Genomic DNA, 16,671 nt, shown 5'->3' on the forward strand with positions numbered 1-16,671 from the left:
TAAAAAAATTAATTATTTCTCCATAAATATGTACAAGATATCTGTTTTATTTGATTATCTGTACAAGACATTGAAAAAAAATAATACTGCCAGAAGTTATTTCTCTTAAAAATACTCTATGGCATTTCCTTCATAATAAACATTAAAATCTGGGGACTTAACATGGTTGAAACTTTATTAAAAATTGTTACAAGCACCAACTGATATTAAATGTATAAAAAAGTGAAAACCAAAAGAAGTTTTTTAAAAAAGTAGGATGTTATGCAAAAAACAAAATGCAAAAGAAAATGAACACTCATATTTTATATATACAATATTCACTGGTATTACTCAGATGAAATGCAAAGTGTAAAATTTTATAGAACTATAGCGCTGAAAAACATTGTTGATGTAAAAATTGCAAACACTTTTAGATTTATTGCTAGAGTTAAATTTGGCCACAATTTATTTTTTATAATTAATGTTTGATAAACATATTAGAATGATTGTTTAGCTAAATAATTAATTTAAGAGTAAGTTAAAAGTAATGCAGATATTTATAAATTTGTAACATTAAGTTCATATTTTACAATCTAATTTTAGCACAAATTAAATTTTAATGTTTGAATTTCAAAAATGACAACTCAAATTTTATAAACACAAATCAAGGGAGGTAATAAGAGTAACTTTAAAAAAAATTCTAGTCTAAATGTTTTTTTTTTTAAAATCGAACATTTCTTTGTGTCATGGACTTTCTAAAAAATGTTTGCTTCTCATAAAGGAAGAAGCAGTGACTAGAAGTGTATATTTAATGCAGTTTAGATTTGTACCAATGTGTTTAGTGAACTATTTTAACACTATGACATGTGTTCGAAACAAACAAAATGTGTGAAACACCACTTTTTAAATGCAATGAGAAAATTTATAAATCAGTGCAACGAAGCAGAAATAAACATTTTAAAACAGATATAGAAATTAATCCTAAGATCTAACAGCAATACCTACAAGTCTTTTTTTTCACCTCTCGCCTCAGACATATCAATGCGAAACAAGGAAACAAAGCAATATCTTCAAACAATATGAAAAACAAATGCAAATATTTGTTAAAAACGAGTCGGAACTAAAAATAAAAAATATATACAGAAAGTTCCAACTACCTGTGTGAGGTGTCTCCATTCACATCGCCTGGCAACACAGGGATTCTCCAAATCTTGAGCGAGAAGTCCCACGGCTCAGCCATCTCCTGGTCTGAGTCATCACTATCTGAGACATCAAAGACTTGAAAGTGTCTCTGGCCTGATGCTGTAGCTATCAAATCCTGATGTTGGTTAAAGCTGAAGAGGAAAGTTTACAGAGATCAATAACTAGAGTAAAGTATCTCTGGCCTGATGCTGTAGCTATCAGATCGTGGTGTTGGTTAAAGCTGAAGTGGAAATTTACAAGAGATCAATAACTAGAGTATTAAATAATCAAGGCATATATACAACTGGTAAAAAATATACTTCATAAATCAGCCCAGCATTTGTTTCAATATAACATCTGTTAAAAGTAGCAACATAAAATGTAAACAATTTCAAATGCAGCATTTTATAATAGACTTCTGATGTTGCTTTGTTCAGTTTATTTCTCCTTATTTCTCCTTTTATATAACTAGATTAATATTTAAATCTATTATACCAGTTATTACATCAGATAAATTTAGCAAGAAAAAAAAAAAAATTTTATAATGTAGCTAATTATAATTGAGTAATGGGGTTGATTTTATTTAAATTTTATTTCATTCTTACAATTTTTATAATTAGATTAATAATTAAATCAATTACCTTATAAAATGTATGAATCATTTATAAAAATACTAGCTGCATCCCGTGCTCCGCCACGGTAAATCTTTTTTAAATGTGCCAACTTGGGAACAGGACAAAACTAAACACAACACAAACGAACGCAAAAAAAAACACAAACGAAAAAACAAACACAACACTCATAACATAAACACAATTTAAATGCAATCATAAAGGCATATTGCTCACAGTCTAGCCCGTAGCGCAAAATCGCGCCCTTTCCGGTGATTTGCACACCTTTCAAACTTTCGATTTGCACCCCTGTCCCCCCCCCCCCCCCCCGCCCTAAAACTTTCAATTTCCACCCCCCCCCCTCGCAAATTTTTTCCAACCCACTTTGGCGCCCCCTAAGGTTGGCACCCGGGGACATATGCCCCCCCCCCGCGCTACGCCTCTCCTATAAAACCCCTAGCTTGTCCGCAAACCGAAAGATAGAATAATAATTAGTAAACAGTATAAATAATAGGCAGTATTTAAAATATCCGTGTTTTACCTACAATATTTCACTTTATCCATTCACGCATTTTTTCCCAGTACTTTAAATTTTAAAAATTTACAATAAAGTTTCATAACTAAAACCATTGCGCACCGAATGAACGTGATGACGCGTCTATAATAGTGCTTAATAGTTGATTAAAAATTATAAGTAGTAAACATTACATTCAGTGAATAAAATAAATAAAAAATAGCCTTTTATCAATCAATGCTAATTATAATATTCCAACAATAATGTACTTTTACACGTCTGCATAATTTGCATTCACATTTTGCTAATTATATTATTCCAACAATTATTCCGTCTTGCAGATTTTGCATTCACATTTTTAGCGTGAGTTCAATTTATTTTTAAAATACCTCCCTTGGCAAAATTACTAAACAGTTTAATTAGATTTTTCTAACCTACAGCTATTATGTTATTAAAATGTATCCACTTTCTCTAGGAATATTAACGAAAACGATATTTGACATTGATCCTTTTAATATGTTTTAGCAATGTGCATGTATTTAATATTCTCTTTACGTTATGCAAAATTGTACAAACAGTGGAAATTATAAAATAGCTCTATGTCGTTATATAAACAAACCCTACTCTAATACTTATAATAAGACACTGCGGTGCACTGAAAAGCACAGCATGGTGCGTAGTTTACTTTTATAGTCCCAAAATCTATAGCGATGACGGACAGACACAGCCTGCTTATATTATAGATTATAAAGGTCATTTCTGTAAGTGAAACTGAATTTTAAAGTCAACATTTTGTTTTTATGTAACCTTAACACACACAAAAACATAATATCTTACTTAACTGACACAATGAGAAACTATACCTTACCTGACACCATTCACACAATCACCATGAGCAGTAAAATCTTACCTGACACCATTCACACAATCACCATGAGCAAGAAACTGTGAGCACGGCTTCAGAAACACATCTCCATTGATTTCCTCAAAAGAGCTCAAGGTGTCCCAGAATGCCACAGTACCATCATGGTTTCCTGACATTAGGTAGCGCCCTGATCTGTGGACACAAGTTTCAGCATAAACTCAAACCAGCTGGCTATTACATTTTTAGAGACAAGTTTCAGCATAAACTCAAACCAGCTGGCTATTACATTTTTAGAGACAAGTTTCAGCATAAACTCAAACCAGCTGGCTATTACATTTTTAGAGACAAGTTTCAGCATAAACTCAAACCAGCTGGCTGTTAAATTTTTAGAGACAAGTTTCAGCATAAACTCAAACCAGCTGGCTATTACATTTTTAGAGACAAGTTTCAGCATAAACTCAAACCAGCTGGCTATTACATTTTTAGAGACAAGTTTCAGCATAAACTCAAACCAGCTGGCTATTACATTTTTAGAGACAAGTTTCAGCATAAACTCAAACCAGCTGGCTGTTAAATTTTTAGAGACAAGTTTCAGCATAAACTCAAACCAGCTGGCTATTAAATGTTTACCACATCATGCAGCAAAGACAAAGCTCCATAACTAACACATTTGTTACAAATGTACTACACCATTAAGAGATGAACAAGGGGAAGAACTTACTGTGAAACATCGAAGTAGATCCTCTGGTTAGTTTTGACATCCCTCAGTGCTGAGAACAAAATTTTGCCCATGTTCCTGGTGTCCCAACACAGGATCTCTGCATCCTTACAGGGGAAATACACAAGTCTAATTATAAAGGTTTAGGTAAAGAGTCTTCAAGTTTACCCAGTTTTAATCTGATCCCTATTCAGCTCTTAATACCATAGAACCCTACAAACAAGCCTGTATACCATATAACCCTACAAACAACCCTGAATGCAATAGAACCCTACAAACAACCCTGAAGCCCAAACAACCCCCCCCCCCCCCCCCCACAAGCCAGACTACCTTTCTGCCCCCACTGTAGAGCTTGGTGCCATCAGGTGAGAACATGATGTGAGTGACACCTCCCTGTTGCTATGCATCAAACAGACCACCCCCCCCCCCCCACAAGCCAGACTACCTTTCTGCCCCCACTGTAGAGCTTGGTGCCATCAGGTGAGAACATGATGTGAGTGACACCTCCCTGTTGCTATGCATCAAACAGACCACCCCCCCCCACAAGCCAGACTACCTTTCTGCCCCCACTGTAGAGCTTGGAGCCATCAGGTGAGAACATGATGTGAGTGACACCTCCCTGTTGTCCCTGCATCAAACAGACCCCCCCCCCACAAGCCAGACTACCTTTCTGCCCCCACTGTAGAGCTTGGTGCCATCAGGTGAGAACATGATGTGAGTGACACCTCCCTGTTGCCCCTGCATCAAACAGACCACCCCCCCCCCACAAGCCAGACTACCTTTCTGCCCCCACTGTAGAGCTTGGTGCCATCAGGTGAGAACATGATGTGAGTGACACCTCCCTGTTGTCCCTGCATCAAACAGACCCCCCCCCCCCCACAAGCCAGACTACCTTTCTGCCCCCACTGTAGAGCTTGGTGCCATCAGGTGAGAACATGATGTGAGTGACACCTCCCTGTTGCCCCTGCATCAAACAGACCACCCCCCCCCCACAAGCCAGACTACCTTTCTGCCCCCACTGTAGAGCTTGGTGCCATCAGGTGAGAACATGATGTGAGTGACACCTCCCTGTTGCTATGCATCAAACAGACCCCCCCCCCCCACAAGCCAGACTACCTTTCTGCCCCCACTGTAGAGCTTGGAGCCATCAGGTGAGAACATGATGTGAGTGACACCTCCCTGTTGTCCCTGCATCAAACAGACCCCCCCCCCCCACAAGCCAGACTACCTTTCTGCCCCCACTGTAGAGCTTGGTGCCATCAGGTGAGAACATGATGTGAGTGACACCTCCCTGTTGCCCCTGCATCAAACAGACCACCCCCCCCCCCCCCACAAGCCAGACTACCTTTCTGCCCCCACTGTAGAGCTTGGTGCCATCAGGTGAGAACATGATGTGAGTGACACCTCCCTGTTGTCCCTGCATCAAACAGACCCCCCCCCCCCCCACAAGCCAGACTACCTTTCTGCCCCCACTGTAGAGCTTGGTGCCATCAGGTGAGAACATGATGTGAGTGACACCTCCCTGTTGCCCCTGCATCAAACAGACCACCCCCCCCCCCACAAGCCAGACTACCTTTCTGCCCCCACTGTAGAGCTTGGTGCCATCAGGTGAGAACATGATGTGAGTGACACCTCCCTGTTGCTATGCATCAAACAGACCCCCCCCCCCCCCACAAGCCAGACTACCTTTCTGCCCCCACTGTAGAGCTTGGTGCCATCAGGTGAGAACATGATGTGAGTGACACCTCCCTGTTGCTATGCATCAAACAGACCCCCCCCCCCCACAAGCCAGACTACCTTTCTGCCCCCACTGTAGAGCTTGGTGCCATCAGGTGAGAACATGATGTGAGTGACACCTCCCTGTTGCCCCTGCATCAAACAGACCACCCCCCCCCCACAAGCCAGACTACCTTTCTGCCCCCACTGTAGAGCTTGGTGCCATCAGGTGAGAACATGATGTGAGTGACACCTCCCTGTTGTCCCTGCATCAAACAGACCCCCCCCCCCACAAGCCAGACTACCTTTCTGCCCCCACTGTAGAGCTTGGTGCCATCAGGTGAGAACATGATGTGAGTGACACCTCCCTGTTGCCCCTGCATCAAACAGACCACCCCCCCCCCCCCCCCACAAGCCAGACTACCTTTCTGCCCCCACTGTAGAGCTTGGTGCCATCAGGTGAGAACATGATGTGAGTGACACCTCCCTGTTGCTATGCATCAAACAGACCCCCCCCCCCCCACAAGCCAGACTACCTTTCTGCCCCCACTGTAGAGCTTGGTGCCATCAGGTGAGAACATGATGTGAGTGACACCTCCCTGTTGCTATGCATCAAACAGACCCCCCCCCCCCCACAAGCCAGACTACCTTTCTGCCCCCACTGTAGAGCTTGGTGCCATCAGGTGAGAACATGATGTGAGTGACACCTCCCTGTTGCCCCTGCATCAAACAGACCAGCTTGTCGCAAGTTGAGTCGTACATCCCAACTGTCACAGAGATATCAATAAGACATTTTTATTCTTGTAGCTGCACATTGTTTTGAGCCATTAACATTTTTATTCTTAAAGTTGTTCACATTTCATTGAACCATAAACAGTTTTTTTCCCATTTGGTTTATTTACATTTAAATAGTGGCATTAACATTTTTTTTTAGTTAATATATTCACAAATCTTAAATTGTTTCTTTATCTTTTTTTGTAGCCTCAATTAAAGACATTATTGATCATTAAATGCAATATAACACATGCATTTTTTTTAACCAACAAATTAATTATTTTCTACTTAATGGACAATCACATTAGAGAAAGTTTTTCTACAGTAGAATAGGGTACTTATATGTAATTATTTTATTCAATTATTCTTCTGCAGGGCTTTACAACTCTAGGCAAAATATTTTATTGTACAATAAACTGAATTTAAGTTAGAATCTCCAACAATTAACATAAAAAAAAAACTTACTATGCCTGCTGTAGGAGCCAGCCACATAAAGGCCGTTGTTGTCTGGGCTGTGTGCGAAACATGAGATGATTCCAGTCTGGCCATCTTTGCGCTGGGTATCTGATAGTGATAGATAAAAAGTTATATTTGTAGAGGTTATTGTTAATTTATTATTTTATTGTTATTTAAAATATGTTGAACGCGGTTATTGTTAATTTATTATTTTATTATTATTTAAAATATGTTGAACGTTAAAGAAAATATATGTTTCTTGTTTTCTTTAGTTAGTTCAGTTAGCTTCATCTGTTTCTGACTAGCTAAACTCCATATTTTATTTTTAATTTACTATTACAATTTACAAATAAACGTGGCATTTCATATAAGGTGACCAACAGTGACCTACAGTAACCAACAAACTTACTGTCGTATATCCTACAAGTAAGCAACAAACTTACAGTTGTATATCCTACATTAACCAACAAATTATTGTTGTATACCCTACAAATAACTAACAAACTTGTTGAATCTCTTAGAACAACCAATAAACTTACAGTATCTCCACTGTGACCATTAAACTTACAGTTGAATCAGTTACCAACAACTAACAAACTTATTGTTGAATCTCCAGTGTGACCAACAACTATTGCTGTATTTCCCACAAACGACCAAGCAACTTACTGAAAGTTTTCACCAGCTTACACGACCTAACTGGGTACTCGGTGTCAAAGATTCTTATAGCTCTGTTGTAGCCAGCGTAAATCTTGCTGCCGTCCAGGGAAAAGGAGAGACTGTAGGCAGCAGTTACCTCATCCTGGGAACAGAGAAAGACGGAAAGGTCAATAGCACATGTTGTCTGATCTGGTACATACAGGGAGGGAGGTCAATATGTGTAATTTTAGTGTTAGGGTAAAGTGTATATGTGAGATGAACCTGATATTATTGTAACTATGGGATGGGATGGTTGAGGAGTAGAACAATCAATTGCTATCTCTGAAGCCTCAAGTTCAAAGCCCTTGCAAGTTGATTGGCCATCTCTAAAGCCTACTCAACTCTGACAGGTATCGGAGTTGGGGAAAGTAAAATGGCTGACCACAAAATCCCTATATGTGTCCGAGTCATTTAACATACCATTAAGTTTGAAAGGAACATTTACTTTTCTGTTGTAGTGGCCTCAAAGCCTGCAAGTGATTTCATCAGACAGTATTTTCTGGCAATATTCTATTATCAGCTTTTAACTTTTGGAGTGTGTTGTGAACACACTGACACGCCTTATGGGTGATCTGATGAGTAGCACAACATATAAGACAAACAACCACAAACGGGTTACAAAACAAGACTGAATGAAAACAAAGGCTCGTTAAAACTAAAACTAAAAGAATTTAATAATATCTACACTATCTACACCTAAAACAGTCCATTCTAAACACAAAATACTCAAGCTAGTAAAACTAAGATAGCGTGGCTAAAACTAGTATAGACCTAACCTATACTAGCCTTGGAGATCTGGACGAAACTGAGGCAATCACACACGTTTTCATACACCTTATATACCCTTTTATAAACTGGTACAAACTGGACTATTACAACTCACAGCACGAGAACTGAACAGAGACAAACAGAATAGGGTAACAGGTACAAAGAACATTCACCCCCATTCATGCCCTTCACTACAGAGTGATTGGGGCTAACCAATCATGATCAACTCTAGAACTAATAAACCACAGTTTGTTCATGTTACTTGCATGAACCACAGGGTGTAAAGTTCATGCAATTTCGAAATAACATTAGATTTCCAAATTATTAAGGTGGTATCCAACCACTATATCCAGTGACTGTAGAAATGTTTATGATGGGCCCTTAAAAAGTTGCTTACGTTAAAAAACAAACAAAAAACAGTAATTGACAGTTTGTGAAAAAATATTCAATCACTTACAAACTGGTCATATGCCCTATAGTTGGCCACAATTTTCCCTGTGGTTGAGTCCCACATCTGTATAGGGATGCCATTACAGGTACAAGCAATTCTGTAAAATATAATGTGATTTTGTTTCATCTTTAGGTATGATTTTTTTTCTCTGAGAAAATGCTAATAAAATGTGATTTTGTTTTATTTTTTAAGATAATTTTTCTTTCTCTGGGAAATATACTAAAAAAATGGGATTTTGTTTTATTTTTTAAGATAATTTTTCTTTCTCCGGGAAATATGCTAATAAAATGTGATCTTGTTTTATTTTTTAAGATAATTTTTCTTTTTTCTGGGAAATATGCTAATAAAATGTGATTTTGTTTTATTTTTTAAGATAATTTTTCTTTCTCTGGGAAATATGCTAATAAAATGTGATTTTGTTTTATTTTTTAAGATAATTTTTCTTTCTCTGGGAAATATGCTAATAAAATGTGATTTTGTTTTATTTTTTAAGATAATTTTTCTTTTTCTAGGAAATATGCTAATAAAATGTGATTTTGTTTTATTTTTTAAGATAATTTTTCTTTCTCCGGGAAATATGCTAATAAAATGTGATCTTGTTTTATTTTTTAAGATAATTTTTCTTTTTTCTGGGAAATATGCTAATAAAATGTGATTTTGTTTTATTTTTTAAGATAATTTTTCTTTTTCTGGGAAATATGCTAATAAAATGTGATTTTGTTTTATTTTTTAAGATAATTTTTCTTTTTCTGGGAAATATGCTAATAAAATGTGATTTTGTTTTATTTTTTAAGATAATTTTTCTTTCTCTGGGAAATATGCTAATAAAATGTGATTTTGTTTTAATTTTATGATAATTTTTCTTTCTCTGGGAAATATGCTAATAAAGTGTGATTTTGTTTTATTTTTTAAGATAATTTTTCTTTTTCTGGGAAATATGCTAATAAAATGTGATTTTGTTTTATTTTTTAAGATAATTTTTCTTTTTCTGGGAAATATGCTAATAAAATGTGATTTTGTTTTATTTTTTAAGATAATTTTTCTTTCTCTGGGAAATATGCTAATAAAATGTGATTTTGTTTTAATTTTATGATAATTTTTCTTTCTCTGGGAAATATGCTAATAAAATGTGATTTTGTTTTATTTTTTAAGATAATTTTTCTTTCTCTGGGAAATATGCTAATTTCATTGCAGAGTTTTGTTAAAACCAGCTAAGAATGTATTTTAAATGTATTATTATTTTCATTAATATTTAATCCATAAAAATTATTAGAAATAATCTTTGAACTAAATTTCTATAAAAATGTTTGACAATACTGTTTATTCTTAAATTCACATTTGAATACATGTAATTGTCAGTGAAACATAAGAACGGTAAAGGTTAAACAGTGAATAATTTGTAATCTTAATACTTGCAGAAATCTTGATTCCCCAGACTCATCTGTGGATGCCAGGCAAAGTCATAAATCTGGCCACTTTCTCTAATCAACACCTGTCTCTTCTGTTAGATTGGAATAAAAAATACATGTCTCTACAAGAAGTGTCTTCAAGCTCCATTATATTTTTTATTGGACAGGCAAGGCAAAACAATTTATTGAAACCTGATTTATTTATTTAGGCATAGGTTATATTTTTTTAATAAACCAGAGTACATTTTCACTGTAAATTTTATTTTTTCCATTTGTTTCCATTTAGTAAACCTTTGGAACTAATTCATCAAGACCCCCACTTCAGCACACTCCAGGAAAATAAACTCTGATTAAAATATTCTAACACCCAATGTCTTTACAGGTTTGCAATAAATGACACATTATCTTATTTCTAAAAAGAGAAAATTTGTGAGAAAATAAGCAAAAAAAAAAAATATATATATATATATTTACCAATTCAGCACTGCTGCCATTGTCTAGATACTGCACAGGCAGAGGCTGGAAAATGCGAAGGCAGTTATCATTGCTATTGGTCACCAAAAGGTTTCCATCAGGCGACCTGAAAAAAAACAAACAGAAAATAAAAGTCTGTTATTGATGTCAATAGATACCAATTTCAACATTAATCCCAACACGTTAGAAAATAAAAGTCTGTTACTGATGTCGATGGATATCACTTTCAACATTAACCTCAACATATTAGAAAATATAAGTCTGTTATTAAAATGAATACAATTTTAAACAATAACTGAAAATTAGTTATTTGACCTGATTTAATGAAACAGTCGCATTGCAATGCAATACATTTTCTGGGTGTATGATAATTTAACTAAAAATCACAACAATTGTTAATACATAAACTTAATCAACTTAATGCGTTTAACATTAATAAATAAGAATATAGGTTTTACACAGCAAAGAGGAATTCAAGTCTTAATAATAAAAGGATGAAGGAAGTGAATGTGGATTGATAACCCATCCTGTGAAAGTAGTCACACACTACCAAGGCAAGAATTAATCTTATTAATCTACAGTCATTTAAATACAAAACCAGACTAAACCCAAAATTGACCTAATAAGAGTTAGCCCTTGAAAAATTAAACAAAAACCACTTGAGGATCAATAAATATAAGTCACAGGGCTGTCTAACTAATCCATTGTTACAAATAAGAGGAAGAACAATAAGAAACAGTACTTTCTAAAGTAAAACTACTTTAATTGTTATAACAGTAAAGTTTACCACTTGCAGCCCCTTAAGAAGTTTTCATCACAACTGTCTGTGAACTCACTAAAAGCACCGGCCACAAACATTGGTACTGAATCAACAGATAGGTTGTATCTGTGGAGACACAAGTCATATTTTTAGAACAGTCACTGAAAAAAATAAGTTTCTTTGTGGATGTAAACTGATAATGGATAAAAATTATATACTTTACTCAACAAGCAAAGTTGTCATTTAAGTTAGTTTATGTCAATCAATTTTTTGTATTATGATTAAATTTCATGATTAATATTTCAGTTATTATTCATCTAATTTAATACTTTGGTGTTGGACATTGTTGGTTTTTAACATTAATAGAATGGTATGTTTAAATCGTATGACTTTTTCAAACCAAGTTTTTGGCTACTCTTAAAATGGCTAACAATAATGAGATTCTATTGTACCTGAAATCATTTGTAGAGGTATAGATTTCACTGCTGTCCAAATGCATATCTGAAGTGATATACTGAGGTGCACACTTGATATACTCTGAACTAGAGTGTAATGACTCTGAAGGGTCTTGTGTTTGTATCTGGGGAATCCCTGAATATACAGCTGGCTCATTCTATCAAAACAAATGTTTTGCTATGGTAAATAATCATACAGTGAAGTATTATAGGTAAGTATAACAAAGAATAATAAGTCAGTGAAGTATTATAGTTAAGTATAACAAAGAATAATAAATAATAAGCCAGTGAAGTATTATAGGTAAGTATAACAAAGAATAATAAGTAACTTCAATACATTACATAGCAAATTATAAGCAAAATGTAGTTCTGTAAGTAAATTATCATACGTGACATAAGTATCACTAATAATTATAATTAATCATACTGTAAGTATAGTAAGTTAGCTGTAGAGTGCTAGACTGCTAACCCGAAAGTCAAGAGTTCAAATCCAGGTTCCAGTCAGTAGAATGTCCACCCAGCTCTAATGGGTACCTAACTCACATTAGGGAAAGCAATGGCAGCTGGGCATAGTGCTGACCACACTATCCCTTCATATGCCGAGGTCACAGAAACAGGTGAACTCTACTTCACTTGTGCCTTGGACCGTTAGGTTCAAAAAGGGAACTTTACTTTAGTAAGTAATCAAAATGAATTATAGTAAACAATCATAATGAAGTGAAGAAAATGATAATCCTGAAGTGAGAAAATAATAATCCTGAAGTGAGAAAATGATAATCCTGAATTGAAGAAAATGATAATCCTGAATTGAAGAAAATGATAATCCTGAATTGAAGAAAATGATAATCCTGAATTGAAGAAAATGATAATCCTGAAGTAAAGAAAATGATTGTAATGTGTAGTAAGTATTATAATTGTGTTGCCTTAGTTGTAACACACACACACAGTCAGACAACATTTTAAGTCGGTTAAAGATTAGTTTCTTAAGCTACTATAGAATAGGAAGCAAACTTAGTCTTCTTCTTCTTCGTTCTTAATTAAGTATAAGTGTCAACTGGTTATGAGCCATTTAGGCCATTGAGTCAGATTTTATTTTTGGATTTGCTTCCATAGCCTTTGTACAACAAACTACAAGGTAGCAGTTGTTTGATTTTGGAGTCGTCTCTCCTAGAAGAGTGGCTAAACCTAGTCTAATCATATCCATTTCAAAAAGCTCAGAAAAATTGGCACATACATATATTTAAATACTGTTCTAGGTTAAAACTTAACAATTCTACATTATTTTACACATCAACTACCTGCTTTTGTAGGCATTTTTGTAAGTCATTAAAATTAAACTTAACACTGGAACAAATTTATTTAACTTAATACTGTAACATGGTCATCAAACTTACCAATGTAACAAGTCAATGCAACTATCTTAACAAGTTTATTAAACTTACCACTGTAACAAGTTCATTATTCCCAAAAAAATCTTTTTCTGGGCAGACATTTTCTGCTTCATAACTGCAACTTTCCTCCAGCATGACCTTAGGTTCTGTAGCAACTTGAAGACTTCCTTCTTCAGGAATTCTATCACCAACTGGCTGAATCGACACACTAACAGGTGACAACTTCAAATCTGAGCTGTCAGTAATCATTGCCTCTTCTTTGTCTGTGTTTAAGCTATCAGATATAATAACTGACCGACAGTCAATATTGGATTTATTCTCTATTTGTGGCTCATAAGGTGTTTCTATTCCAGCATTGTTATTTGAAAAGTTGTGAAGATTTATAGTTTGTTGCTGTAAAGGAGTATTGGGATCTAAGATAACTGACGAAGAGTTAATGGTGTCTTTAGAAAAATCTGAACAGCTATCTTGATTTTTTGTTTCAGTTGATTGCGGTTCAGACTGATCAAAAGTTAAAGCTGATTCTGCGGGGAATGTATTTTGTTGGACATCCAGAGAAGTTTCCACAGAAATATTTCTTGCTGGTAAAGACATTTCCTCCTCAGCATTTATAATATGACCACCTATTTCAGCTTGCACTGAACCGCAAGATGACATTACTGTTTCTCCTGACTGTAGAGTTGTTGCACTCGAAGCACCTCTGCCTAGAGCAGGGGATGGTGGCTTTAAAAGCTTGTGTAACTGTCGTGGGATCATGATTCCTGGGGGACAAAAAAAATAATTGTGAGCAAAACAAAAACTGAAAAACAAGTTAATGAAAAAGTCTAGTGACATTTAAGCGCAATTTCCTTATGTTATCTAAAAATAGCTCTGTCATAGCGTAAATCAAGAGCAGGGTTAGTAAAACCATTGGTTAAAATACATGTTTTATTTACAATAGAGTTACATGACTAAAAACCATTGCGCGCCTAGCTACTGAACGTGATGACCCAGCCATTGAACGTGATGGCGCAGCTATTGAACGTGATGACGCGTGTGGTGTGGTTGGATAAAAATGCCTACTAATTCGGTCCAAATTTTAATTAATTCCAAAAAAATTTTGTGACTGAACGAAAGGATATTTTTGAAAACTTTCTTCTGCAATATTGTTCTAAATTATGGCAGGAATCGATTGGTACATGTTTCAAGTCGCTAAGTGGTCTGGTTGTCGAGATATGGGCCAAAAACTGCATTTGTTCGAGGTTTTTTGGCTTTTCCGGGAAATCCATGAAAGAAACCCGGAATTTTTATGGCCTATGTTCATCCTCGTAACTTACTTAACATAATTTAGCTAGTCTCATAACGCGAGTTGAATTACCTCCCCTGATCCGCTTTTTTATGACCACTTTCTAGTTCGTTTTTTTCAATCGCGTCTCGGCACTGTTGCTAAAAATAGCATTCGTGCAATACCATACGGGTAACTCCGTTTGGCGTCTGCTACACGTGATAGATCGTTGAATGGCCGACAAGCTGATATAAAAATTATTGCGACCGGATGCGATTTTGTGGAAGTTGAGCTAGATTTAGCAAAAGACAGCTATATTTGTGTAAATTTTTATTATTTATACTTTTACTTACACAGATATTTTGATACCTGCAGTTCAGCCGTCCATTTATCTTTTAAAATGTATCTTTAGAATTTCTGTACCTTTTGGCAATCGGTCAGGAGCATTTGCGCACTAAACCCACCCCCCGTACGGCAGATCCGATTTTTTTCCCAGTGAACTCGTACTGACCTCCCACATAGCTAAGATAGTACATTGATACTGATGGGAAAGCCTCTAAATCTATATTCCTACTAGAAATCTAGAAATAAATCTAGATCGTGGAGTTTTTATAATGACTTTTAAATGTAATGTCTCCAGTTTAAGATATTTTTTTTTCAAAACATAGCTACTTTTAGTACTAGAGTCTATATTAAAGTATTTCAAACCCTTTTGGTAGTTTTTTCTTAAACTTAGGCCTAGATCTAGTGATTAGATATCTATATTTTGTACTTATAACTTGCAGGCCTATTAAAATAATAATAAAACAGTTTGCTTAATAAGTTCATCAGGTCATTTCATAAATACAAATGTTATAAACATATAAAAATCACAAAACCATAGGTAATATCTGAATTCTGTAGCCTACCTTAGGCTAAAACATAGAATTAAAAAGAAATTACATTAAGGTTTGAAATTTATACAACTTGTAGTTAAGAAAGAAAGCTTCAATTCTAAATACTACAAGATATAATAACAAATAAACAATTAAACAAATTCAAAGATTTTTTCAACTCATTTAGTCGAAGAGATTTTTATTTTTTCCGATATTGACCAAAATAAGTTTTTAAAGCTTAGGCCTAATGTTTTTACAAACATAACTCAATTTTATTAGGCCCCTGTAAACATTAATTAAGATTCCTTTGTAGACCAAGCAATCTATTTGGCAGATGAAGTAGAGTTCATGTTTCTTGACCTCTGCATATGAAGTGATTGTCCGTGTGGTCAGCACTATTCACAGCCGCCTTTACTTTTTACCTTTAATTTCCCCAATGTATATCAGGTACCCATCAGAAATGGGTGGACTAATTGAATTCTATTAAACAAACATTTTGATATAGATCTATAACATTCCAAACAACATCTGATCTGTAGAATTTACCGTTCTGCTTCCAAATGTGGTATTTTCCAATTGAAAATTCATCACAAAACATACAATAAATTATATAAATGGCATTTTATAAATTTATATAAACTATTTACTTTCACCTTGGTGTAAAAAAATGTAGGTATAAGCAAACTGATTTCAATAGTAAGAAAGAATCATGTCTTTTCTTGCTTACTAGCTTTAAAACAAGTGAATTTGACTTTTTACCTGCGTTTTTGGTCGCGTTTCTATATAATTTACTATATATTTTATTTGCGACACTAAAAAAATTATATTTAATCAACCAATTATGCTAAATTAATAAAATTGGTACTGTTGGATTGCATTTTTAAAGCTCTACAATTACATGCTATTCTTTTTATAATTTGAAGAAAATTGAATTTATATGAGACTAACTACATAATTGCTTTTGGAACTAGTCCTCGATATTGCTTCGTTGAGGAGGAGATACGACTTAAAGCTGCGGACACACATTCATCCATCCATTCATCCATCCAGAAATGACGGGTTAATAAACGCAATTCTCCAGAATGGAAATTGCGCTAAAAATGAGTGGAAAAAAATAATTCCGGTAAAATGTGAAAATAATTACGGGCTTAATTAAAGAGTTAAACAATGATAAGCCAAGAATGTTATTATTTATTATAAACATCAATAAACCAAGCCTACCATGTTACTTTTTAATCATAGGCCTACTTTAATTAAATTTACTTTCTTATCTTGATAGATCTGAATCTAGATCTAGAATTCTTAGATACATG

The 16,671-nt window shown here is 35.0% G+C and overlaps 1 protein-coding gene across 1 annotated transcript; it reads right to left on the minus strand.

Annotated features, from left to right (window-relative positions):
- Positions 1 to 439: 439 nt before the first annotated feature.
- LOC131947113 (telomerase Cajal body protein 1-like) lies at positions 440 to 16,671 on the minus strand. The gene is made up of 14 exons (XM_059308216.1): positions 16,580 to 16,671; positions 13,271 to 13,980; positions 11,826 to 11,986; positions 11,401 to 11,499; positions 10,614 to 10,719; positions 10,143 to 10,231; positions 8,737 to 8,827; positions 7,482 to 7,614; positions 6,825 to 6,923; positions 6,234 to 6,352; positions 3,873 to 3,976; positions 3,197 to 3,343; positions 1,137 to 1,313; positions 440 to 1,047 (listed from the first exon to the last, which is right to left on the minus strand). Exons 2-14 carry the CDS (start codon positions 13,973 to 13,975, stop codon positions 981 to 983), a joined length of 2,097 nt encoding a protein of 698 aa, XP_059164199.1. The 5' UTR covers positions 13,976 to 13,980; positions 16,580 to 16,671; the 3' UTR covers positions 440 to 980.

The sequence above is a fragment of the Physella acuta genome, unplaced genomic scaffold (genome assembly GCF_028476545.2).
Source record: "Physella acuta isolate Inbredline_101_S28 unplaced genomic scaffold, ASM2847654v3 ptg000583l, whole genome shotgun sequence".
Classification (NCBI taxonomy): domain Eukaryota; kingdom Metazoa; phylum Mollusca; class Gastropoda; family Physidae; genus Physella; species Physella acuta.

Bases quoted from the DNA above. Each gene is read 5' to 3' on its own strand.
- LOC131947113 (XM_059308216.1), bottom strand. From the start codon at position 13,975: ATGATCCCACGACAGTTACACAAGCTTTTAAAGCCACCATCCCCTGCT. The intron at 11,500-11,825 runs GTACAATAGAAT...GTGTCTCCACAG, and splicing joins ACCTCTACAAATGATTTCAG to ATACAACCTATCTGTTGATT. The intron at 3,977-6,233 runs GTAGTCTGGCTT...TTCCCCTGTAAG, and splicing joins TCTACAGTGGGGGCAGAAAG to GATGCAGAGATCCTGTGTTG.